A 23,695-nucleotide genomic window follows, 5' to 3' on the forward strand; every position below is an offset into this window, starting at 1 on the left:
CCCATGTCCCTAGCAGCAGCTCTTACCTCCTTTTTGTAGCACAGTTGGTTGTACATGGCTGGTTTGGGAATTGTTTCAATCTTCACCTCCTGGGTAGATGTCCGATACGATGGATTACTGTAGGTTAGATTCCCCAAGCCAGGATCTGTGAACTTGGATTTATTATGCCTAAAAGAAGAGAGCAGTCAGGAAAGATACAGAGTCCTCCTGCCAGGATCTTAAGTTCCTGAGCCCTCAGCAAGCATAGAGCTCGAGCAATTTTCACTATCCCTCAACATCAGGTAGCATTGGTTTCATCAAGTTCTTCAGTTGCCAGTAAACTCACTAGCTATCTGTGCAGCATGGCACTGCCAGGCAGGCACAAAACAATACTGGCAATAACTGGAGAGAACCTGGCAAGAAGCACATGGCCTCATGCTGCACTGATATACGAACACTTCTCATCCCTTTCCATAATTCCCAATCTTTCTGCAGAATATTTGGCCCACAAGGGTTAAATAATAAATAATAAAAAAGGTGTATGCCCAACTTTAAAGGAACAGGACCCAAACCTTGCAAATAAAATCAAACAGTGCCTCCAACAAAATGAAGGGCTTGTAGAATACATAGTCTCTCCTTACTGTGATTTACAAGAGCTCTTTTCTCTCACAAGGCTATATTTTACCACAGTCCAGAAGAGGGGGAAGATCACTTACCTATATATAATTAAAGCAGCAATAAGCAGCAAAATAAACAAGATGCTGAGAAGGCCTCCAATAATGTAACTAACGTGCAATCCTTCTCCTAAAAGTGAACAGCAAAGGTTAAATTAAGCAATCTCCTTAATTTCCACGATATAATGCTGTCCTTATAGTGTATATAACACCTCTTATGGAAGTATGCAAAGTAAAAGGTCAATGCACAAAGCTTTAGCAAAAGGATTTTTTTGCCATCATATGAACGAATTCCTTCCTCCTACCCAAGTCCCAGCAAACCAGAAGCAGTGAGAAGCCCTTGGTAATGGAATCAGGTAAGGATGAACTAGACCTCCTTGCTGACAGATTACCCTTGAAGTAACAGTAATGAACTCTTGAAGAAACAGTCACATTTATCATCCATCTTCAATGAAATACAAAAGAGATGGTGGAAAAAGAGTAGCATTAGCAAAAGAATCCAGTGGATGAAGTAGGCGAGAAAGGAAAACAGCCATATTCTTCAGACAAAACAGTCATTTGGAAAAGTCTCCATGCAGGCTAATGAATGAGCACAACTTATACTCAACATTAAGATACATTTTACTCTGCTCAGATGGCAATTGAGGAATTCAAGTTTTAGTTTCAAACACTATGGATTAAAAAGCCTGGGGCACAGCTGGAAGAACAACACTAGTAGAAGAAGAGAGTAACAGGAAGAAACTCACCCATGGTTGCAAGCACTGCCTCATTATCAAGGGTACACAAGCCTTGCCTGGCATCTTTATCAGAACAGCTGAAAGACAGAAGGACACATTTAGTACCCTAATATCAAAATTAGGCAGGTTCTCCCTGGGTATCAGAATCCAGGACATGACTGGTTAATAGAGATCTTCCACTTCGGGCTCTGAAAGGAACCCTCCTTTTTCTGCTCCAATACTCATTTGCATCCATAATAGAGAACCTGATTTATGTGTATATTTCAATAGAACAGAACAAAAATCTCAGTCTCAGTCCTGAAGCCAAAATCAGAACTTTGTAAAGTCAATATAGAAAGATATTTCTGTTCAATATATCATTCCCAATAGAGGAGCCATGTGCTATATTTTTTGCTGAACAGTAGGAACAACAGGCTGTAGGAAACTAGCAGGAGGAGAAAAAAAAAAAAAAAGGCTCTCAACTACCTGTACTGTAGCTTAAATATTAGAGCTGCAAAGGCCCTGTCCTATCCCAGACAAGCCATCTCCCTGTGGCTGGGTCCAAACTATTCCCTCAAATACCTGGGTCACATGTGAATTGTTTGAGAAAATTAAAATAACAAACCATCATGTCTTCATCTCAGAAATAAGTTCCTTAAAAGTGTAGTTCAGAAATCAGTCAAATGAACACTGAAATTCAAACACTTACTTTCCTTCCACTGCTTCCAGAGAAGTAAGAGGTTTGGTGGTGGAGGTAGGTATTTTTCCAGGCAATGTCTGACTTCTCTCACTTACACTGGTAATTTCAGGACCAAGGGGCACCACACCAGGAACTAAAACAACATAGAGAAAATAGGAATCACAAATCTGTGGGACAGATGAACAAGTCTGGTAAGAAATCTTCTGAAACAGGGAAGCTTAGGAACTACATCCTGTAATTTTCTTATCCCAAACCAAGCCTCTCAGTAAAGGACAGGTGGAGATTCTGTTGCTCACAACTGCTTTACTCCCAGTATAAGACTTTGTAGAAGTTTTTGTACACTGGAGAGGCTCAGGGGCTCTGGTTCCCACAGACAAATGAGTAGTCAATGCATAAATAGTGGCTGTGACTCACACACAGAAGCTAATACCCAAATGAAACTCTCTCTGAACTCACTGGTGGAACAGGGGCGCCCATCTGGTTCATCTGGACACGCGCAGACAAAGTCAGAAGCTCTGGCAAAGCAGAGGTGAGTGCAGCCTCCATTGTTCACCCCACAGGCATTGGAACCTAAAAGGGAAAAGCAAGTTTTAAATCTGGAGCATACAATTATGTAGAAGATCTGAGTAACAACCATTTTCTTTTCCTGCAAAGCCAGAGATACTTCCTAGAAGTAGAGCTGCATAGAGAGAAATAAGCTTGCATTTTTCTGTCTTAGTGTGATGTCAGATGAATAACTCAGAAGATGACATTTGCTGATCAAAGCTGTAACACAGCACAGTCAACACATACTTGGCTGAAACATCACAGGTTGGCAAAGACCATGCCCAGAAAAATTGAGGAAGATGGTTTGAGAGACATCAAACACATTTAATGTCTCCAGCAGCAGAATGGTTCAAGAGTTCTTTGTCTACAATTAGCATTTGCTAGAATCAAGATTCTCCTGGTTACCTGTCTGTCTCTGAGGGGAAACCACAATGATATCCATCAGTCCCTCAACATTGGCCAGGACTGTTTCCTTATTCCGCCCAGAGTACTTGTCCACTCTCTGGATAGATTTGGTTTGCCAGTCAGTCCAGTATATCCACCTATCCTGCTGCTCAGGGAGTTAGCAAGGAAGAGAAAGACCACAGCTATTAGCATGCTTAGCCAACACAGACACTGGACCCTCATTAAAAGGAAAAAAAAAAGCAACAAACAACAAAACAAAACAAAACAAAAAAGTCCCAGTGACAGAAGGCTCCAAAGACCTTTCTAGTCCTTCACCTTCTTATCATAAAGAAAATGATTGTCTACATCCCAAAGCAGTTCAAACTTGTGCTAGCACCACAGGAGGGTAAGGTACCAGCTCCTCAGTCATTTCTGCTTCATTCAAGCTACAACATTCCCCTGGCCCTACACTCCACTGTCTAAACTCAGCACAACTGATGTTGGTACCAAGGGAAAAATCCTCTCACCTGTGTCAGAGCAAAGGGATGTGACACTTGGCTGACCAACACTTGGCGTAGCTTCCCATTGAGATCACAACTCTCTATACGATCAAGATGTGCATCCACCCAGTAAATCCTGGAAGAACAGGGAAAGGGAAACGTGAGCCTCCACCTACACCTATACACCCCCTCTTCACATTCTAGTCATTCATTAGCCAAGATGGATCAAACCAATTAACACACTTCAAGAAATTAAGCTCAGGTAGGAAATATATGCATATATACATATACATGTATGTGTATCTTAATCCTATGCTGAATTCTCTCACTGACCTCCTGGTGTCATAATCCAAGGTCAATCCGTTGGGCCATCCTAGGTCAGTGTTGATCAGGATTTTACGTTCGGAACCATCCAAGTTTGCCCGTTCAATCTTAGCAATGTGACCCCAATCAGTCCAGAATAAATACCTAAGGATAGAAAAGGCAAGTGCAAGAGGAAAAAGACATTTCATTTAGTCCAGTCTTAATTATGAATGAATCTGCCGTATTCTTCAGCGTTCAAAAAAGCTCATATAGTCCGTAGCTTACTTCTCTCAAACATGTGCCCCAGCCTTCAAACCCGCTCACTTCACTCTGCCCAATCACTTCACTCTGCAAATCCACCGTTCTGCCTCTCCTCCTCCAGTCTGCCTCTGCACAGCCCTGTCTGCCCTGGACAATGCCCCACACTTACCCCTTCTTGGGAAAGACAGCAATGGCTCGGGGCTCATCCAGGCTGTTATTGATCAGCACTTTCCTTGAGCTTCCATCCAGTCTAGCTACCTCAATTGTATTGCGTCCTGTATCTGTCCAGTAGAGGTTCCTGGCCACCCAGTCCACTGCCAGGCCATCAGTTGTCTTGAGCCCCTGACCAATAACTGTCTCCATGTTGCTGCCATTGAGATCGGCCCGCCTGCATGGAAGTCAATGACAAACGGCAGTGAGGAATGGCTAACTTGTCCTGCAGAGCTTTTATCCTTCCACCCACTAGCCACAGGGTCACTTCGCACTGGTACCTCCCTGATGCTTCCTCCCTCATGCTCTAGCAGGTTAAACACACATCCAGCACTTAGCCCAGCAACAAGCATGATGCTGTGTGCCACATACAGACTGCAGCAGCAGAGTACTGCCAGCTGACGGGGTCTCCCCAGGTCACTGCCATATTTCACAGTTCTCTGTGGACACCCAACACGAGCGACTGGGTAACCTGGGCAAGCAGATGACTGGTACCTACCTGATGACATCCAGGAAAACATCCGTGTAGTAAATCTTGCCATCCACGCTGTCGTAGTCCAGAGAAATTACATTGTTCAGCTCAGGGACGGGTATGTGCACATCCGTGTGGTCACTGGTGTCCAGCGAGATACGCCGGATGGAGGCACGACTGGAGAACAGTAGATAGGTCTCTGGAGAAGAGTCACATGTCTGTTCATCTCTCTTCAGCTGAACACCAGTGGGGCAGGCACAGGAGAAGCCAGTGGGATGAGGCAAACAAAGGTGGGAGCAGCCGCCATTACGAACTCCGCATTTATTAAAGCCTTCAGAAGTAGGGAAATGGAAGTTTAAGGATCTCTGCAGTCCCGGAAACCAAAGCTTTACTCCACACATGCACAACTTGCTAGCAGCTGAGTTCACCCTAACTGCAGCTTTGCTGAAAATCTACAGCCCTTCAGACACTGCCTCCCTCCCCCTCCAAGACGCATTGGTGGCATGGGCACAGTTGGGCAAGGAGGACAGGAAGGCACAGTGGAAGTGGGAGCATTAGGAGCAAAATCCTGACCTGTATTCCTTGCTAATCACAGTCTTCCCATGGAAAAAGGAACAGCCAAATGCTGAGAGATTCACAGGACTGCAGTTTAGCTCTGTTATTGTTGCAAATGGTAATGCCGACAGTAAGATCCCACCCTGTGGGGAAGCAGCACGACAAGACACCAGAGGCCAGGATAACAAAGAAGCTTCTGTTTTAATTTAGCTGCACATAGTGGTAAATAAACAAAGGCATCAGAGAACCTTGTGCTTCAAGCTAAGTGCTTGATGTATTAGGGTCATATCTTAACTTCTTTTTTTTTTTTTTAAATCAAAAAGCCAATATCCTTTTATTAAGAAGGGATGAGCCTAGAAGACAGGTACAGGGAGGAAGGGGGAAAGACCACAAGCATATGATGGCTGAAGTTTAGGTTGGCTTAAAGCTACACTGTAAAGGGCAGCAATGTTCTGCTGTTAGGAGCCACAGGAGAAGCAGCACAGAGTTTTCTGTAGAAGATAATATCGGGAAAAAGAATTGCACTGAAAGGAAAACACAGCACACAGCAATAACTCACACTGAAGACCAAGGAGGCAAGATGAGGTTGTGTAGGTTCCCCAAAGAGTAGCATAAGGATTCTAACTCTGGCACAGAATAGTTGAAAAGGGTGATATATTAAGAGCCGCTAAAGTGGTGGACAGGGAGACAAAGCCTGAAATAGTTAGGCTAAGAATGACTAGAAATTGAAATAAAGTTTCAGCAACTAGCATAAGAGGAGTAAGTGCAATTTGGAATTAAAAAGGGAAAGCATCCAATGCCATAAACAAGTCTACAGGCAGAAGATACCGATGAAGCCTAGCAGGCTACAACTCATTTGAGCAGGGAGAGAAATTAAAAGGTACAGAGCAGTAAAAATAAATTCCAGAGCTATATAGCTTTGTAAACAGGAAGAAGTACAAAAATAGTTGCACAAGAAGCAGGAAAAAACAAAAGCTGAGTTTGAAGGCAGTGCTCTATTTCCATCACTCATGCTTTCCCAAAGGACCCTTTACTATGACAGCTCTTAAGGGCTCCCCTAGTCACTGTACTCAGGTACCAGTGCCTCAGGAGCCGCCCAGCAACTCACCCAGGGGCCGTGCCCTATCAACAGCTTGAATGTCCATGAGCCCGGGCAGGTTTGCCCTCACCAAGATGACATTGGCCCCAGTATCCTTGTCGGCCCTGTGTATGCTGCGAGTTTGCCAGTCGGTCCAGTAGATGTAAGAGTCCAGCAGAGTGAGCCCATAGGGATGCTGCACTGGGGACAGCAGCGTGCGACGGTTTGCACCATTGAGATCTGCAGTCTCGATACGCTGGAGAAAGAAATGGACACATCAGTCTCGCACACAAAGCACAATGCTGTTAACAGCAATGCCTGGATCACACAAAAAGCAGAGCCTAAGCAAATGATTTTACTCAAGCCTCCCTTCACATAAGGCAAGCTCTTAGAAAAGCTTGTTCCCCTCAACCCTCAGAGAGCTTGCTCAAAAGCTTCAGAACAACCTCTGGTCTATCAGAGCCCCAGCAATGTACAATGCTGAAGAACAGGATCAGACCTCAGTGTGAGCATCAGCCCAGAGCAGCTGGGATCCAGCCTTGTCCACTGCCAGTCCATTAGGCCAGCCCAGGTTGTTGCTGATCAGCACTACTCGTCCTGAGCCATCCATCCCGGAGCGCTCCAGCTTGGCATTTTCACCCCAGTCTGTCCAGTACATGTACCTGGGGAAAAGCCAGCAAGTATTAAGGAAACAGCAGAGACAGAAGCCCTCCTCCAACCTCTTGATAAGCTCCTGATAACACTAACCCCATCTCATGGTATAATGCTATTGCCCGTGGGCTGTCAAGGTTCTGCCAGACCAACACTTTCCTCATGGAGCCATCCAGGTTGCCCACTTCAATCCTATTTGTTCCTGTATCTGTCCAATATATCTTCCTGCCAATAGCATCCACAGCCAGTCCATCTGTAGTCAAGAGACCTGAAAAAGCAGAAAGGTGCAGCAGTCACTTCTTGTTCTCCCAACTTGCCCAGAAATACCTGCCATACGCTCTATGTGCCCATCAGGCAGCAAGCTTTATGACTCTCCTTGCCCTGTAAAATTTAAAGAATTTTCCACTAGGAAGCTTAGAGGATCTCTCTTGGCAGCTGCACAGAGGCTCCCAAATGAAAATTCTTCTTACCTGTGGTGATGATGTCCTCATATTGGGAGCCATCAAGGGCAGCCCGGCTGATCTTCCGTAGTGTGCTATCTGACCAGTAAACTTTTCCTGGATGGAAAAAGGAAGAGAAGCTAAAGAACAGGTAAAATCCTTAAAAGTAAAATCCAGGTCTTTAGGATACAAACATCGAGATTACTCTGGCTAGCAATAGTCTGTTCAGTATGGAGATCTTGAGGTATAAGAATAAGAACAGCACAAGACTATTCAACTACAGTGACTAAACAGTAGAAAATCTCTTGCTCCAATCCTTCCCAAAAGCTTTGGGAGTACTGTCTCTGGGTAGCTATTCTAACTAGCTATTCTGCTATCCTAACAAGGCCACAAACATGTGACCCGATCTTTATTCAGACATCTAGATACTAAAGTCACTTCTTCCCTTCACAGCAAGTAGTTAGATACATCAAGAAGTTCTGACCTTCCTGAGGATCGACCCCAATTGCAATCGTGTTCTTCATAGTGACATTGACTGAAACGACGACATCTGCAAAGTAGGGAATATCCAGAGACACCATCCGGATGTCAGTCCTTCTGGCAAAGATCAGAAAGCTGGTCATTCCTGCAGAGAGTTGAAGATGGATAGATATCAGCAAAGGACAAGCCCAGTCAACTACAGGCATAATTTACTGAACATCCTTGAGCTGAACTCCACTTCAGTGGAAAAGGGGAAGACTCAGACATAGCTCTGCTCACGGGTGTCTGATAAACTTACTGAGTGACATGGCACATATCTTTATTTCCAAGCTGGAAAGGAATGCTCTCACAGAAAAGTTATTCTTCCTAACATGTGCAGGGAACAGAAATAAGTAAAAATCATTTTTCCCACTAAAACGAATATGCGGATGTACCATAGCCTGAAGCCAAAAGAAGGTTGATAGGGATAGCATGCATGACCTGTTAAAAGAGTCTTTAACAGGTCAAAACACTTTCTAGGTCAAAATAGAATCTGCCTCAAGATTAGGGCAAAGGTATGGGGAAGAAGAAGTGACATGTAGTTAAAGCCCACGGTAATTTCAAGAAAAATTTCCTCTCTATCAATCCAGATACCCTCAATTAACTTCATAGTAATTCTCACTTATATATGAGAGGTGCAATTGTTAGTGAGCTTTTCAAAGGGCAAAGGAGATAAATACAAAAAATGAATTTTCCCTAACAAAACAGGAGCAGCAAGTAATTGAGATCCAACTACAGTGAAGAACCTACAAAAGTGACTCACCAGCAGAGCAGGTCTTGCCATCAGACTGCAGGTTGATCCCAGTAGGGCAGGTACAGCTGTAACCTTTTGGGAGAGGGGCCAGAAGGCACAGGTGACTGCAGCCTCCATTGTTAACTTCACATGCTGTGTGTACTTCAGGAAAAGGGGGAAAAAAAATTCCGTAAGACAGTAGCACAGGCACAAACAATGGGTGTAACAACTATAGAAATGTGTAGTGTGAGAATCTCTTTGAAAACAAAGGCTCACAGGTTCCACACAGAGTCTTAAAGCTTTCAGGGCTGACAGACAGGGCAACTACTTGCAGGAGAGCCATGCCACGTACCAGAGCCCAAGCAAGCTCTCAGCTCAGTGTGGCATGGGGTCAGCTCTGTACCTGGTGGCCTGTGCCGGTGGAAAACATGAATATCCATAAGGTTCTCCAGATTGTCCTGCAGCGTTTCCCGAGCCTGCCCAGTCCTTCTGTCTGCGCTCTGGATGCTTTTGGCCTGCCAGTCTGTCCAGTAGATTCTCTCGCCATAAAGAGTAAGTCCAAAGGGGTGAGGCAGATTGCTCCCAATCAGTACCTGGTCAGATTACCCCCAGACCCCCCCAAAAAACATTACTAAGCAGTCACTAAGGGCAATATGCTTCCCTTGCTCCCTCTCAACATTATAGGAACAGTCACAGCAACAGGAGGGGGATGGGAACATCAGGAGCCCTCAAACAGGTCTCCTCACATGATCTGCAACTGAAGGGGAGCTCTTCTCTCCCAGTGAAAGCAGATGAGCATGCCTGGATTTGGGGATTTCAACTGAAAAGAGAGGCAGGGGCCATAAGCACTCTTTGCTCTAGGACTCATACCTCAGGTTCCCATGCTCTCTTACCCAGGATGGTTTCCTTACCTTCCTGTTGCTCCCATCCAGGCTGGCATATTCAATGGTCTTCATGCCCGCATCTGCCCAGTACAGACGCTGCGACTCGTAATCGATAGCCAAACCGTTGGGCCATGTCAGGTTGGAGGAGATGATCACCAAGCGCTTTGAAGCATCCATACCAGCACGCTCAATCTTTGGGCTGGCTCCCCAGTCAGTCCAGTACATGAACCTGAATGCGAGCCCAGAAAGAAGTCAATGCTTCCACTCCACTGCCTCTGAAGCTAGACGGTGTTACAGAGAAACCAAACTGCTGGTGCCATCAGCAGCTATCAGGAAGCATCATCAGACTAACACTATCTTTATGGCAATCTTGGCTACTTATAACACTCCTAGAACTACAGCAAAGATCATATCCCCTCTACTGCCTATGTGTGGACTTAATTACAACATAGAGAAAAACATAAAAGTATTTACAAGACCTAATAATTAAGCAATTATTTCCCACTCTCTGACACTGGACATTTATATTCTTGCGGCCCTTGTCCTCTAGTAATCCAGCCAAGGAAAGAACAGCATACTTCCATTCAAAACCTTCAATGGTTCTAACACAAGGGCTGGCCAGCTTGTGCCTATTGACCCTAATCTAGTCTCAGCTCTTCAAGTCCCATGATTCAAAAGCAAAAGCCTTTATTGAAGCCTTTTGTTTTTGTTACTCTTGTCAGGTTTCCTTTCCATGGCACAAGTTGATCCCTCAGTGCTGTCACGGACAAAACACTCTGAAGTCAAAATGACATTAGTGTTAGAACTCACTTGGGATCAATGCTAATTTACTGGAAATTCCTCTGATTGCAGTGTAATTGAAAAGTGGGGAGTTTTAATAAAAAATGAACACAGATATGAAATAAACACACAAACGATCTAGACAGATTCATTCTCATTCATTTTCGGCAGTTTTACAACAGATCTTTAGTTACTAAATCCCCAGGATAAGCAAATAGAAACACTGGCAGGCTCCTGAAAGCACTACAGCTTAACAGACTTAAATTAACCCTGCTTATCTAGTCTCACTCGTATCCAAAAGCTATCTTTTCTTTCAGAGTTTGGCAGGTTATAGAACAAAAATGCCAGAAAGGAAGGCAATTGTATAGTATCTTTAGACACAAGAAGTGGGATATCCTCACAGAAAAAAAAAAAAAAAAAAGAATCTCTCACCCTCCAACAGGATCCACCACGATATCTCTGGGTCTGTCAAGGTTCTCCCAGATCAGAACAGTCCTCATGGTCCCATCCGTGTTAGAGACTTCTATCCGATCTGTCCCTAAAAAGATTGAGAAAATGAAAAAGAAAATCAAAAACCTCTGGAAACACAAAAGATAAGGAAAAAATATATATCCACAGTGCAGTGAATTCTTCTCCTCCTCCGAACCTTCATGCCATCTGGAAGGCAGGTAAGAAATATGGATCAAAAAACCACCTTCTACGAGGTCCCTATGTAATCACTGGTGCTGAGCCCTGCATGGATGATGAACTGCCCTCTGCCAAGCCCCCAAGGTGCCTACGTAGGCATGACAGAACAGCTAGAAAAGAATCATGTTCCTTATATATCTCTGAACTATTGCTCTCAGTGAAGGAACATCCTCCAAATTTTACCAACTGCAACCCAAGATACACTGTTGAAACATGTACACACACACACACGCACGTGCACACACACACACACACACACACACATATATCTGCAGCAAAAAGACAAGTGACGTTAGACTTCTAAAACAAGCCTTTCTACAGAATAAGCATTGGGGATACCGCAGAGAAAGGATTAAGCAAAAAGATTTGACATCAGCTCCCACTTGGTTACAAACTCATAAGGTGAGTTTCATTTCCTGCCAAATACACAGACAAATCTGGATGAAATGGAAGTGGAACTCTATGTCTGTTACTGAATTTTCATGATTAGTGAGGAAGACTGAACCCTGTGCAAAGTGGAGGATCCCAGTACCTGCATCAGTCCAATACAGCTTGTTGGTGACCCAGTCAATTGCCAGTCCAGCCGGACTTTCCAGGCTAGTGTCTACCACAACCTAAACAGGAATGAGAAGAAAGTTACTAAACAGACCTTCATGAGAGAACACGGAGCCCAACGCACTACCTGTTCAATAACAACATTTGCAAAAGGCAAAAGCCCAAGCAGAACAAGGCCATAAGAAGGAGGATTAGGGTGTTAAAGTTTCACATCAGTTGTACATTTGGAGTAACGTCTATATTCCAAAACTGTTCAAACTGCAACTCCAACCCCCGAACTTTGAACAACCCCTTCCTTGATGGCAACATTTGCTTGAAGGAAATGAGCACAGAATGGTCCCAAGGAATGTGGCTCTTGTTCCAAGTGTGGCACATAACACATCTTCCTTTCTGCTTTTAGTAATACAACAAAGGAAGCACCCACAGCTTGCAAATCAGAATGCTTCACATCCCAGTTCAAAGTTTCCCAGGCAAGCATGAACGCAGACCAAACACGCATGAAGTGTTTAGTGATCTCAGAGCTCCTCTGAGCCACGGCTAGGCAAGCTAATGAACTAGTGACAACATAAATTGCGACTCCTTAGAAGTCCAGTTTACTCCAGTAGCTTCAAAGCTGTTGCTCAGAGAGTCTTCTGACTAGATTATCCCCGCAATAGTTAGCACTGTACCTCTTGGCCTGATCCATCCCATTTAGCTCGGCTGATGGAGTCAGTGCTAACATCTGTCCAGTAGACATAATCATCTTTTGAGTCCCAATCCAGAGCCACAGCACTGCGCACATCAGCAAGGGGAATAACATCATCTGACAGGTCATCTGTGTCAAAGCTGATCCGACGGATGTCCATCCTTCGGGCAAAAAGCAGGAACTTGTCAAGACCTGATCAAAGGTCGAAAGGTCTTCTTTTAATTTCTCTAAGTTCAACAACATAGTGATAGACACACATAATTCCATATTATATCCAAACTCCACTGCATACACTATTTCTCACTGTTAGGTCATAGCCCAGGATTTTATTTGTAGCAAAAAATATCTTACAGGAGAGGAGGGGAAAGGAGAACAGGGCTGTTGGGAGCTGCCTCCCTGAGGGTGCCGATGTGCTGGGGAGGAAGTCAGACAATGCTCTTCAAAAGAATGGCACAGATCTCTCTCCAAACCCAAGATCTGTGCTACCTTTTGAGAATCCAGGGGACAGGTGGCCTCACTCTCCTATCTGGCTGCAAACCAACAGTAATTCTGGCAGTCAATAGGTCCGATTTTTTTTTTTTAATTTACCAGTGACAGCTCTCATGGGGACTTTAAGGAAACAGTCACCTATGACAGGGAGTACAGCACCAACCGCAGCCCTGGACTGAGGCCTGAAGAGCAGAGCTTCTCTGCGCCCTTACGCACCAAACCCATTAACGGGAAAGGTGAATGTATCAAAAAGATGAGGCATCCTCCTGCGCAGCCTCCAACACCACCTCTGTTGCATCCCCTGGGAAGGGCCAGCTGCTGCTTATTTCTCCTGTCAACCCTCTGCCACCCGCTGACCCCGGGGCGCGCAGGCTGAGCTCCCACCTCACTTACTCTGGGCGCAGGCACGGCTGCTGATCTTGCGGAAGCCAGTGGGGCAGGCGCAGGTGTAATCCTTGCTGCTCGGCAGGCACAGGTGAGTACAGCCCCCATTGTTGGCCCCGCAGCGGTTTCTCCCTGCTCAAGTGGCCAAAGACAAAGAAAAAAAAACACACATAAGGCAAAGAGTAAAGAGAATGACAGAAAGTGCCAGCAAAGGCAGAAGGAAAAGCCTACTACAAGTAGTGGCACGAATTTCTGCTTTGCCCACCATGGTGTCTGAGTCCCACATGAACAAGATAACTCTTCTACCAAGAAAAAATATTTGAGAGTAAACGAAGGTAAATATTAACACACTGACTGCATTTTTAGAATCAGTCCATTTGGAAATAAAGTGTTTAACTCTACTGACTTCCAGAGTGGATTGCAGCAATTTAAAAAGAGTAGTGGAGGTTCCGATCATTATTTGTGCCTATCTGAGTCTTTTTTTCCGAACCAGCTCACATAGACAAGCTCGATGTTCCTTACTGAAAAGCATTCACTGCCAATGTCAGCAGGGGGAGCTGTAGGAACACCCAGCACCAGACAACTGGTGCTGAAGGACCTACAATCAAGAGGCTGGATGCAGTGAGCACTGTGGGAGCACAGGGCAGAGGAAACGGATGAGTCAAGTGTGCCGGGTTCAGCTTTGTTATCCCCCTGTCCAAAAGACTGAGTGGCAGCTGCAAGTCTCCCAGCTCTCCATTGGCTCAGCTGGGTCTCTACCCTCTCTGCAGTTACCTGCAGGCTGGCGCTGAGGGTGCAGCGTGTGGATGTCCATAGGGAAATGGAGTTTGTTGCGGATGATCTCCTGGTTCTTGCCTGTGAATTTGTTGGCACTGTTGATGCTCTTGGTGTGCCAATCTGTCCAGTACAGGCTGTCCTCAAACACGGTGATGGCAAAGGGATGTGGAAGGCCTGTAACAGAAGTCCGTTACAGGGACATTTCAGTCACATGCTACAGGAGTCAGGCTTGCAGAGACAAGGGATAGCTCCTTCCATTGCCCCATCAGCCTCGGCACAGTCAATCTATCAAATTCACCTCACACCAATGCAACAGACACTTCCCCTCTCATGTCCACTGAAGTCTGGGAAGATGATAATAAAGCTTATCCCTCTGCAGTGGCAGAATTCATCCCACCATGAAAGGAGACTCACACAGATGCAACAGTCACTTCCAAGCAAGCGGTTCTCAAACTTCCTCCATGTTACTGCCTTTTTTACTGCATGGAGCTGTTCCATTCTTACCTTGACTAATAACAGCCTTCCTATTCCGCCCATCAAGGTCAGCCCTCTCGATGACGTGGTGTTTGGCATCCACCCAGTACATCCGATGCCCTGCATAGTCAATGGTCAATCCGTTGGGCCAGAAGAGATGCGTATCTGCAATGATGCGCCGATTGGAGCCATCCATGTTGGAATACTCAATGCGCGGAGTGTTGCCCCAGTCAGTCCAGTAGATAGTGCTGGAGGAAGCAGGGAGAAACAGGCTAGGAAACTGATGCCCCACTTACTCCACCAAGCAACACTTCCTATCCAGGGCAAAAACATATTATTCCTATGACCCTGAGCATGAGACTCGGTCACAGACATAGGAGAAGCGACAGCCAACAAGGCAGCAGCCTTCAGTCTCACGCTGGTGAAACTTGAACAGCCGAGAATACGATTCAGGAGCTGAACCTCCCAGTTCCATGCAGTTCCCCAAATTGGGGATACAGAGCCCAGAGGTAGCCCTTGTGACCAAGAACAGTCTTCATTGTTCACCCTGACATTTTTGTATGGAGGGCTCATCGAGGCCCCAGGTTCCCACTCACCCCTCCATCGGATGAAGGGCAATCGCTCGTGGCTTCTCCAAGTTCTGCCACAAAAGCACTTTCCTGTGGGTGCCATCCAAGTTTGCTACTTCAATTCGAGATGTCCCAGAATCTGTCCAGTATAATTTGTCATGGATCCAGTCAATAGCAAGTCCACCTATCTCCAGGAGAGAATTAAACACAGAATGAACAAAGGAACAGGTTCTGCACACAGAAACAGTTCCCTTCCCCTCTCAATCTCAGGAGAGGCCCAGCCTCAATCTCTGTGTCTCTTCTTCATCCAATTGAGTTGAACTCCAGGGAGACAATGATCTTGCACACATTTCATCCAACCTACCCCCTTGCTCAGGGAGATGCTCTCCATTTTGAATACCAGGTATCCACTTCTCCCTACTCACTCACCCCTGCTCTCACGCCATCACCAGTTCCCCAGGCTTTTGCCTTTTTTTGCGGTGACGCACCTGGGCTCTCCAGCCCTGTGGACACCACCTCTTCCACATTGCTACCATTCAAGTTGGCCCTCATGATGCGGTCCAGAGTGACATCAGACCAGAACACCAGTTCTTTGCTGTGGTGGAAGTCAAGAGCAATGGCATTTTCCAGGTTGTTCAGGAGCAGCGTATACTCCGAGCGATGAGGCAGCACTTGTCGGATATCAATTCGATTGGCAAAAAGCAGCACTGGCTCTGGTCCTGCAGATATGCACAAAGACAACATTAGATTACTTTGACAGGGTCCTGCCTGCCATTCCCTTTCCTTCAAGTCCCAGGATAAAGTTTTGCAGTACTGGCAACAGGAAGTCAACCCCTAGGTGTGAAACACATCAGAGAAGAGTCTTCACATCCCAAATACACAATCCCAAATCAGAAATGAACAGTTTCAAAGCACTAGACAAACATTAATGCAGCAAGAACTGATCATTCCACATCCCACCTGAGCCCATCTCACCTCAGCCTCTGAGGCTATACCACTATGCAGACACCTGACAGTTAGGCTGTAGTTTGCTTTTTCCCATATCCACCTCTCATCCATCCCAAACCACATGCTCTACCACACCTTCTAAAGAGCTTACTGTCAAGACAAGACAAGACACGCTTCAAGTCTACTCATTGGACATTTCCATTGGGAAAAAAAAACCTGAAATCTTTTAAGAGTTACATTAGGGAAGCTGAGCAGTCGTGTTAAATGTATGGGTGCCCTTAAAGACAACAGGTGTCCACACAGCAGCCACTCACAGCACTCAGGACTAAGTGATCAGTGAAGGTCAAACCAGAGCAGGGAGGTGTGATACAACCTGACTGACTAGAAAAGCATAAAAGGTAGTAGGCAGTTTCTATCCCAGAAAGAGTCTGGGTCACCAGGAATGTCAATGTAGTAAAGGACTGGCGGGGGCAGGAAATGGTATTGTCCTGGACAGGAAAAAAAAAGAAAAAAAAACAGCAAAATACCTCCCTATGGTCAAAATCACACACACACACACACACACACACACACAAAAATCTAAAGGCATTTGCTGACAACCTGTGCAGATCTAATACAAGCCAGAGTACTTGCTCCTTCTCACAGACTGGCTTGGTGAACAGAATAAGGCTGTCAGTGAAAAATTAGAGGTAAAATGATGGGAGCTGGACAGACACACATGGATATACAAAAGGCTGAATTCCTCTTTACCTAAAGCTTTGCAGCTACGCTTGTCAGGCCGCAGCTCGTAGCCTTGCTCGCACCAGCACTGGAAGCCTCCTTCACTGTTGGTGCAGCCTTGGCTGCAGTAACCCTCCTCCGCACATTCATTGACATCTGCACGTTGCAGACAAGGGGACAAAGTTACTCTTACACCATCGGCATGCCAGGAAACACCACCGAGAGCTTGCTTCTGCTTTCATGATGTGATTTACACTCTATCACAGCCATTATCTCCAAGCAAATCAAAGCAGCAGGGAGGAAGCTACTGCTCCAAAAACCCACCTTGGCAGGACCGGCCATCTTCCAGGAGCCTGTAGCCTGTGTGGCAGGTGCACTGTACCATCCCTCGCACCATCTGGCACTTCTGAGCACAGCCACCATTGTTGATATTGCAGTTTTCCTCTCCTGTTCGTGGACCTGTGACAGTAGCAGGTGTGAAGATAACCAAGCTGGATTCTCAAGGCAGCTGCCTGTGTCCTCAGCTGTTAGGACAGCAGCCGCCCCTCAGAACAGGCTGAGTTACAGGGAAAAGGCAGAGGTGGTGACGGAAGCTGCCCTGTCTCAGTCATAACGCTCCCTGGAAGTCCACAGCCCAAGGCCATCTGCCCCAGCTGATACTTGGACAATGGAGCATGGAACAACAAGTCTGGGGATTCACTGTCTCTGCAAACAAACCTCTACATCTGACAGCCTATTTTTTCCCATTGTTCCCTCTCTGCAGTCTGTAATTGGCAAAACCACCAAAGAAGTCATTTTCCTCAGTTTTCAAGCCATACTCTCCCATTACTGCACTCCGAGCTTCCTTCCCTAAACATATCCCTCAGCAACACCAGACTGACTCCGCCTCTGACGATGTTTAAGACAGGACTTGGAAGACTTACGGCAGTTTTGATGCGGGCTCTCATCGCTGCCGTCTCCACAATCATTTGCACCATTGCACAGCTTCCTCTGGCCAATGCAGCGCCCATTCTCACACAGGAACTGGTCTGGGGCACACTGCGGGGTTCCTGCAGTTCAGGAAGGAAGAACTGAGCACACAGGACACCTGACAGAACAACTGTCAGAAAAGGATGCAGCATCTTTCCAAGATTTGTTACAATCATTATAGCCACAAATCAGTGGTCTTCTTTCCTTGGGTTCAGCTCATCTTGCACTCCTCACTGATCATCCTATCTTTATGCTGATTCAGAGGCCTGCAAACTCTCCTTCAGACTGAGGATAATGTTGCTTTATCAGGAAGTTCAGCTATTTAGTTTCTCTCGGAATGACTGGAAGGCCCTGGCTTAACTCCCTTTGGTTCCAGATTCCACAACCCTCCTCAGCATGTTAGAGAGGAGCCAGTTTCTGACTTTAATCATCCGAGATGCCATCCTAGCATGGCTATGGATCTTAAACCTGCCTAGGAATGAGTGTCTTTTCCAATCCTAACCGCACTGTGACGGACTTGGAATGGGATTTATATGCATCCTTGAAATGTGAGCTCAGGAACAGGATTTCACACATGAGCTACACACTTCAACTTCTGCTTCAAGCAGGGAGACTCTACAGAGTATTCTTGTAAGTAAAGTAATACTGTTTGTAGGGACTCTGCCAATATGTGTCTTCAGTGACAACTGCACAGAAATCACTGTTTAGTGATTTCTAAATCATCACACTCTGATAATCCTAGGAACACAACACAGTAACACAGCTATCTTACACACATGAAAAACAACAACAACAACCAAACAAACAAACAAAAAAAAAACAGATTGGCAGAGGGCTGGTAAGCTGCATAGAAAAAGGCAGCTGTGAGATTAAGCAAAATAGTAAGAACCAACAGACCCACTGACTGCGAACAAAAACAAATCACATGAATTCACTTCTCAGCAGATAAGTGGTTTACATGAAGGATTCCAAAATTAAATCTCATTTGTTATAATGACCATAAATATCCTTACTTGAGCTGATTTCCTACTACCCTAGGAATTTTATCACTGTGCACGATAAAAATATCAGAGATGACAAAAGTTATTAAACCCATGCTACAGACACTGACACAGTGCACTGTTTCTCAACAGATGAGGCAGGATGCATTCTGCTAAGACTGGAAACTCAGTTACCCACTCTTTTACCCACCATTTTTATCCTCCCCCCGCCCCCCCCCTTTTTTTTTCTCTTCAAATTTCAGAGACTCTGCATGTTTGATTAGGCCTCTGGGCTGCAACTCTTCCTCAATGTTTGTTTTCAATACCTTGTTTAACAGGATGAGGACAACAGGGTTACCACCCTGCCTGTTAGTGCAATTGCTGCTTTCAGGATCAGCACTCCTGCACGTGGTGTTCATGACAGCTGACAGATGTAGAGCAGCAGCTCTCAAATTACTACAAAGTGTGCCTCTCCAGGGCCTCTGAGCTCGTCTTTCTTTGTGCAAGAGTCACTATCCCATCTCCAACAGGCCCAAAGAATGGACACAGTTTTATGAATCTCTTTTGTCACATTTAAACCAACTAAAACTCACTGATCTAGAACTGTCAGTATGAGTACCTGGGCTCTGCTCAATTGGGAGGAACTCACTAACCTTGCCTCAGCAAGGCCTTCAGACATCCTGGAGGAGCTAAGGAAAATGGAAGACTCCAGACATTCCCTGAGGGTTATCACAATACTAGGATATGTTGAAACCCTTTTCTTCTCCATATCTACCATTATATAAAAGGCTGTCTGCGAGATGATTGCTAGAAAGGAGAGAGGGCTGAGCAAATGCCTGAAGGTGGCTGGCTCCCTTTGTTTTTAAAGCTCTTTCACTGTTATTAAATGTCCTTTTTGATTCTATTCCCTTATAGAATCACTTGGCAAATTCATATGGCAGCATTAAAGCTATCTCAAACTTTTGGGAAGGCACAAATTAAACTCAGTCCATTAGACATAGGTAGCAATTTCACACAGTTAGTGTTTCAAAGTCTGAATGGAATTGCCTCAGACTTATGTGGTGACAGAACAGTCATGGTGTGGAGACAGAAGAGGAAGATACAAGGATCTACTATTTAACTTATTAACTCCACTATTTAAGTTAGCTTAAGCGCACAGACCTGGACCTGTCTGCAAGTGTAGACAAGAGGCTAGAGATCTTGTGCACTGAGAAACATGGAAAGTTCAGGCTGAACTCAATTGAGTAATCCAGGAGACTCCACTACCTATTACCTCCAAGAAGGAATCATTAGCTAAAAACAGCAATGCAGCAGGCCAAACCTGTGTTCTCACAGTTCTCCTCATCGCTGTTGTCTGAGCAGTCATCTTCCCCATCACAACGCCAGGATAGACGGACACAGCGCCCTGATTTACAGCGGAACTGGTCAGCAGTGCACATCGATGTAGCTGAGGGACCAAAGAGACAACTACATAAACAAGGAGGATCAGAAGAGACCTGATCCAAAACTAATGCTCCCACACACAGTCTTGCATCTACAGAAGCAGAACACTCCCACCAGTCCCCAGCACTCACTGCAGTTTCTCTCATCTGACTGGTCATCACAGTCGAAGTCTCCATCACACCTCCAGCCAGCATTAATGCACAAGCCACTGTTGCACATGAACTCCCCGGAGCGACACGGCTGGTGAGATGCTACAGAGATGGTAAAGAATACAAAGAGCAAATTCAGAATGAAACATCTCAAAAATCCCTCAGCGCCACTCTTGCGATTTGCTGTCATGGAACCTGGTCCTAAATAAGCCCCTCTTGGGAATGGCTTCAGTTCCTGTATATAAAAGTGCCCTGACCACACAACAACTCTCACCAACATTCTCACATTCCTGCATTAGAAAATAAAGAAATGAAAGAGCTGGTTTGTGTATTACCACTAGACAGCTGTCTACACAGTAACCCTTCCTCCAAGCAGTGCCAGATCCTTCTAAATTTGCAAGTCAGGTACTTGGACAAGCATGTCACCGTGTACTCACAGCAATCAGATTCATCAGACCAGTCCCCACAGTCATCATCTCCATCACAGTGGTAGATGTCCAAGATGCAGCGTCCATATGCACACTGGAACTCCTCCAAGCTGCACGTGGCAGCTGGAACATCTGATGCTACCAAGGGAATAACAGGAAACAGATCAGAGCTGACAGAGCACAATCCAGTTTAGATATTACCTTCTTCAATCTAGTAACAAACTAGCAAGCATCCACTGCAAAAATGGTCAAAATTACTAACTACTGCTGCATACTTCTGTGTTACCTGTCTTACAGAGAGGAATTTGAATATTGTTTCTGATTAGCTGGGGGACGGTTTAAACTTTTATATCAAGACAGCTGCTCAGTCAACCCACAACAATAAAAACAAACAAACAAACAACAAAAAAAACTTGCATATGATGTTACTCTACAAACTTTCTGAGAGCCATTAGAGTAGAAGAAGGAGCAACTATGCAGAAAGAAGAGGGTGATGGTAAAGCAAGAAAAGGATCCAGGAGTGTCACCTTCTTCCTTCTTACATTAAAGATACTATGGCTTCATGCCCTCTGGAAAACTTTAAGTTGTTTATTACACTTCAAAAGGCATATAAAAAAAGAAGGAAAAAATAAAGTTTTTTTTTTGGTGTAGCTCTACATTAAGGATTGAGATATGTCAGAATGCAACATCAAAATATAGAAATATAAAGGAACAATTCCTTTAAAACCATAATAAAATAAACATATGAAGAGCAAAGGAAGTGAGCATCAAGGTGCCCAGGTTTGTACTTGTCTGAGATTTTACCCTTCCCTTTCCTCTCCAGATGTCACCAAAACAAACTGTGCCTTATCAGCAAGGAGCACTGCCAGAAAGGTGACCCTGTGCAGAGGCCAGCAAATCCGGTCAAGGATTTCCCCACTGTTCTCTCTTCAGCAGTACACTAGTGGAAAGCAATGAAAAATATCCAAGCCTCACGTGACAGAAACTGCCATCTCTTCTCATACTGTCCAGAGAACTTATTGTTATTTTCAGGTATAGACACTCTGCCTTCAGCCAAGGAGCTCAAATAATACATTTAAGAAATAAAATATAAATTAAAAAATAAAGGAAGGAAGGATGAAAAAAAAAAAAAGACAAGACTGCCAGAGCCTGGGACACGAACCATGCCTGCATCTCCGACCTCAAGCAGTGGCAGAGGCAGCAGGCAAGCAGCACAGAGCTCCTGTTCAGCCAATATCCAGGGGCAGATACTGAAGGAGAATTTGAGTCATTGACTTCATTTTCTTTTGCAGAAGACCCAAACACACCTTACAGATTCCTTTGGTGAGGTATACATTACTAGGCCTTTTAGTGTTATTCAACTGTAACAACAAAAGAAAACAAACAGCACCACCACTAACAAAAAAATAAGAACTGCATGTAGTCCCTTGCCCTAGAAGGGCAAAAAGGCAGGACTGGAGATAAAGATGGCAACCACACAGAAAATGGTAAAATAAGAGAGGGAGGCAGCCAAACTGAGCTTCTAAACAAAGTGCCTATACTTGAAATACCTTACAGAGTAGAAAAAAAATAGCCAGTCAGGATCCGAGAAGCATGCCAGGGGAGGGGATAGAGACAGGGGCACCAATTCTAGCCATCTCCACACCACCTTATGGACAAGGTTGAAACATCCCCTCTCCCTTCTCCAGGGTAATTCATGGCCTGGAGGGAAGTGGCAGGCAAGGGAGTGAGAAAGGAGAGAGGAGGAGAGCAGACGGTGCGAGGCTGCCTTCCTCTCAGAGCCCTTTCCTGGCTTAGAAATGTTTGCAGCCTTTGGCTCCCTGCCAGTTCTCATTATCTGGAGAGATAAAAGACAACTCCCCCATGCATCCACTCCCCCTGCCCTTCAGGAGCTGGCGGCCCTGATCCCCCTCCCGGAGCCTTTTGAAGTTTCCTGCTATCTAGAACAAATCCTGCAAAATGCCTTTGAGAGCAGCGTGGGGGAAGGGGCTGCTGCAACTTCCACAGACACCAACTGCTGCTCAGGGAAATGGGAGGGAGGCTGTGCCAGTTAGTAAGGGACAATTTTAAGCTCCTGTCCCACTTGTTTTGTGTCCCCTCTTTGCAGCCTTGCAGCAACTGTTGTGGGCTCTCACAGCACCCCCTGCTCCCATCCCCATCAGCTGAACCAGCTTCCAGCTCACTCGTCCTACTGGTCCTCATTGGACTGAACCCCGAGAAGCGCATTCGAGTAGAGAGGCCAGCACGGCAGGCAGCCCTCGCGGCAGGAGCTGGGCACGTGCAGCCCCCCTGAGGATGCTGTCAGCGGGCAGAGTTCCTCAAGAACTTCTAGGAATTAGACAAGATGATAAAGAAGGGAATCTTCTTCTCCTCTTCCCCCAGGCCCTCCATCATGGTTTAACGCAGAGTTGTATTCACTAAAGCGTAAGCTCTCGGCTCTGGCTCAGGGTCACGCTGCCTTGGGAAGCAAGGGGGAAGCAGCTAGGAGCAGTCCAAGTACTTCCACGTATCATCCTCTTGTGCCCTCTGAGACAGACAACAGATGATAGCAGAGCTGCCAGCACAGGCAGGACTAACCCATTTCTGATCTCTTCTGTGGAAAACATGCCAAATACCAAGACAGTGGCAAGTCCAGAGGGCTATTTCCTGTGGTTACAAAGCAAAGAAGACACTTACGGCAGTTCTCTTCATCTGAGCCATCCTTGCAGTCTGTGTCACCATCACAGAACCAGTGCTCAGCTATGCAGCTGCCATCACTGCAGCGGAACTCCTTCTCAGAGCACTTTCTCATATCTGCTGAGACACAATGCAAACCAAGCCCTGACTTTTCTCTGTGTTTCCAGGAAATGACTGCTCCACACTTCTGAGGCTCTTGGGAAACCCTTGAACAATAAGGCTGCTCATTAAATTTAGCATGCCCATACCATGCAGTATCTAAGCAAACCCACCAGTGTTCATTTAGCTTGCGCAGAGTGACGGATTCAGAAGGAATCCATGGGAATTCACAATACCATGTCAAGGAGTAATAAGTCTCAAGTGATTTTTTTGAGGTA

At 45.5% G+C, this 23,695-nt stretch overlaps 1 protein-coding gene across 1 annotated transcript in view; it reads right to left on the reverse strand.

The window, feature by feature from the left end:
- The window catches only part of LRP4 (LDL receptor related protein 4), a 78,576-nt gene that overhangs the window by 2,353 nt on the left and 52,528 nt on the right, over nt 1-23,695 (reverse strand). Inside the window, exons 5-37 of the mRNA XM_088520422.1 lie at nt 23,319-23,435; nt 20,652-20,780; nt 20,197-20,316; nt 19,944-20,069; nt 17,597-17,722; nt 16,998-17,132; nt 16,704-16,829; nt 15,494-15,724; nt 15,033-15,189; nt 14,467-14,684; nt 13,960-14,136; nt 13,195-13,320; nt 12,296-12,504; nt 11,605-11,686; nt 10,818-10,923; nt 9,633-9,834; nt 9,125-9,314; nt 8,752-8,883; nt 7,954-8,094; nt 7,500-7,586; nt 7,126-7,297; nt 6,878-7,040; nt 6,409-6,634; nt 4,773-5,076; nt 4,233-4,451; nt 3,833-3,967; nt 3,527-3,635; nt 3,021-3,165; nt 2,526-2,639; nt 2,079-2,202; nt 1,400-1,467; nt 696-783; nt 27-168 (exon numbers count right to left, since the gene is read on the reverse strand). Coding sequence (XP_088376548.1) covers nt 27-168; nt 696-783; nt 1,400-1,467; nt 2,079-2,202; nt 2,526-2,639; nt 3,021-3,165; nt 3,527-3,635; nt 3,833-3,967; nt 4,233-4,451; nt 4,773-5,076; nt 6,409-6,634; nt 6,878-7,040; nt 7,126-7,297; nt 7,500-7,586; nt 7,954-8,094; nt 8,752-8,883; nt 9,125-9,314; nt 9,633-9,834; nt 10,818-10,923; nt 11,605-11,686; nt 12,296-12,504; nt 13,195-13,320; nt 13,960-14,136; nt 14,467-14,684; nt 15,033-15,189; nt 15,494-15,724; nt 16,704-16,829; nt 16,998-17,132; nt 17,597-17,722; nt 19,944-20,069; nt 20,197-20,316; nt 20,652-20,780; nt 23,319-23,435 — 4,946 coding nt within the window. The remainder of the gene's footprint in view (nt 1-26; nt 169-695; nt 784-1,399; nt 1,468-2,078; nt 2,203-2,525; nt 2,640-3,020; nt 3,166-3,526; nt 3,636-3,832; nt 3,968-4,232; nt 4,452-4,772; nt 5,077-6,408; nt 6,635-6,877; nt 7,041-7,125; nt 7,298-7,499; nt 7,587-7,953; nt 8,095-8,751; nt 8,884-9,124; nt 9,315-9,632; nt 9,835-10,817; nt 10,924-11,604; nt 11,687-12,295; nt 12,505-13,194; nt 13,321-13,959; nt 14,137-14,466; nt 14,685-15,032; nt 15,190-15,493; nt 15,725-16,703; nt 16,830-16,997; nt 17,133-17,596; nt 17,723-19,943; nt 20,070-20,196; nt 20,317-20,651; nt 20,781-23,318; nt 23,436-23,695) is intronic.

This window comes from Tinamus guttatus, unplaced genomic scaffold (assembly GCF_059628265.1).
Source record: "Tinamus guttatus ecotype Peru unplaced genomic scaffold, ASM5962826v1 Tinamus_guttatus_pri_ptg000089l, whole genome shotgun sequence".
Lineage (NCBI taxonomy): Eukaryota > Metazoa > Chordata > Aves > Tinamiformes > Tinamidae > Tinamus > Tinamus guttatus.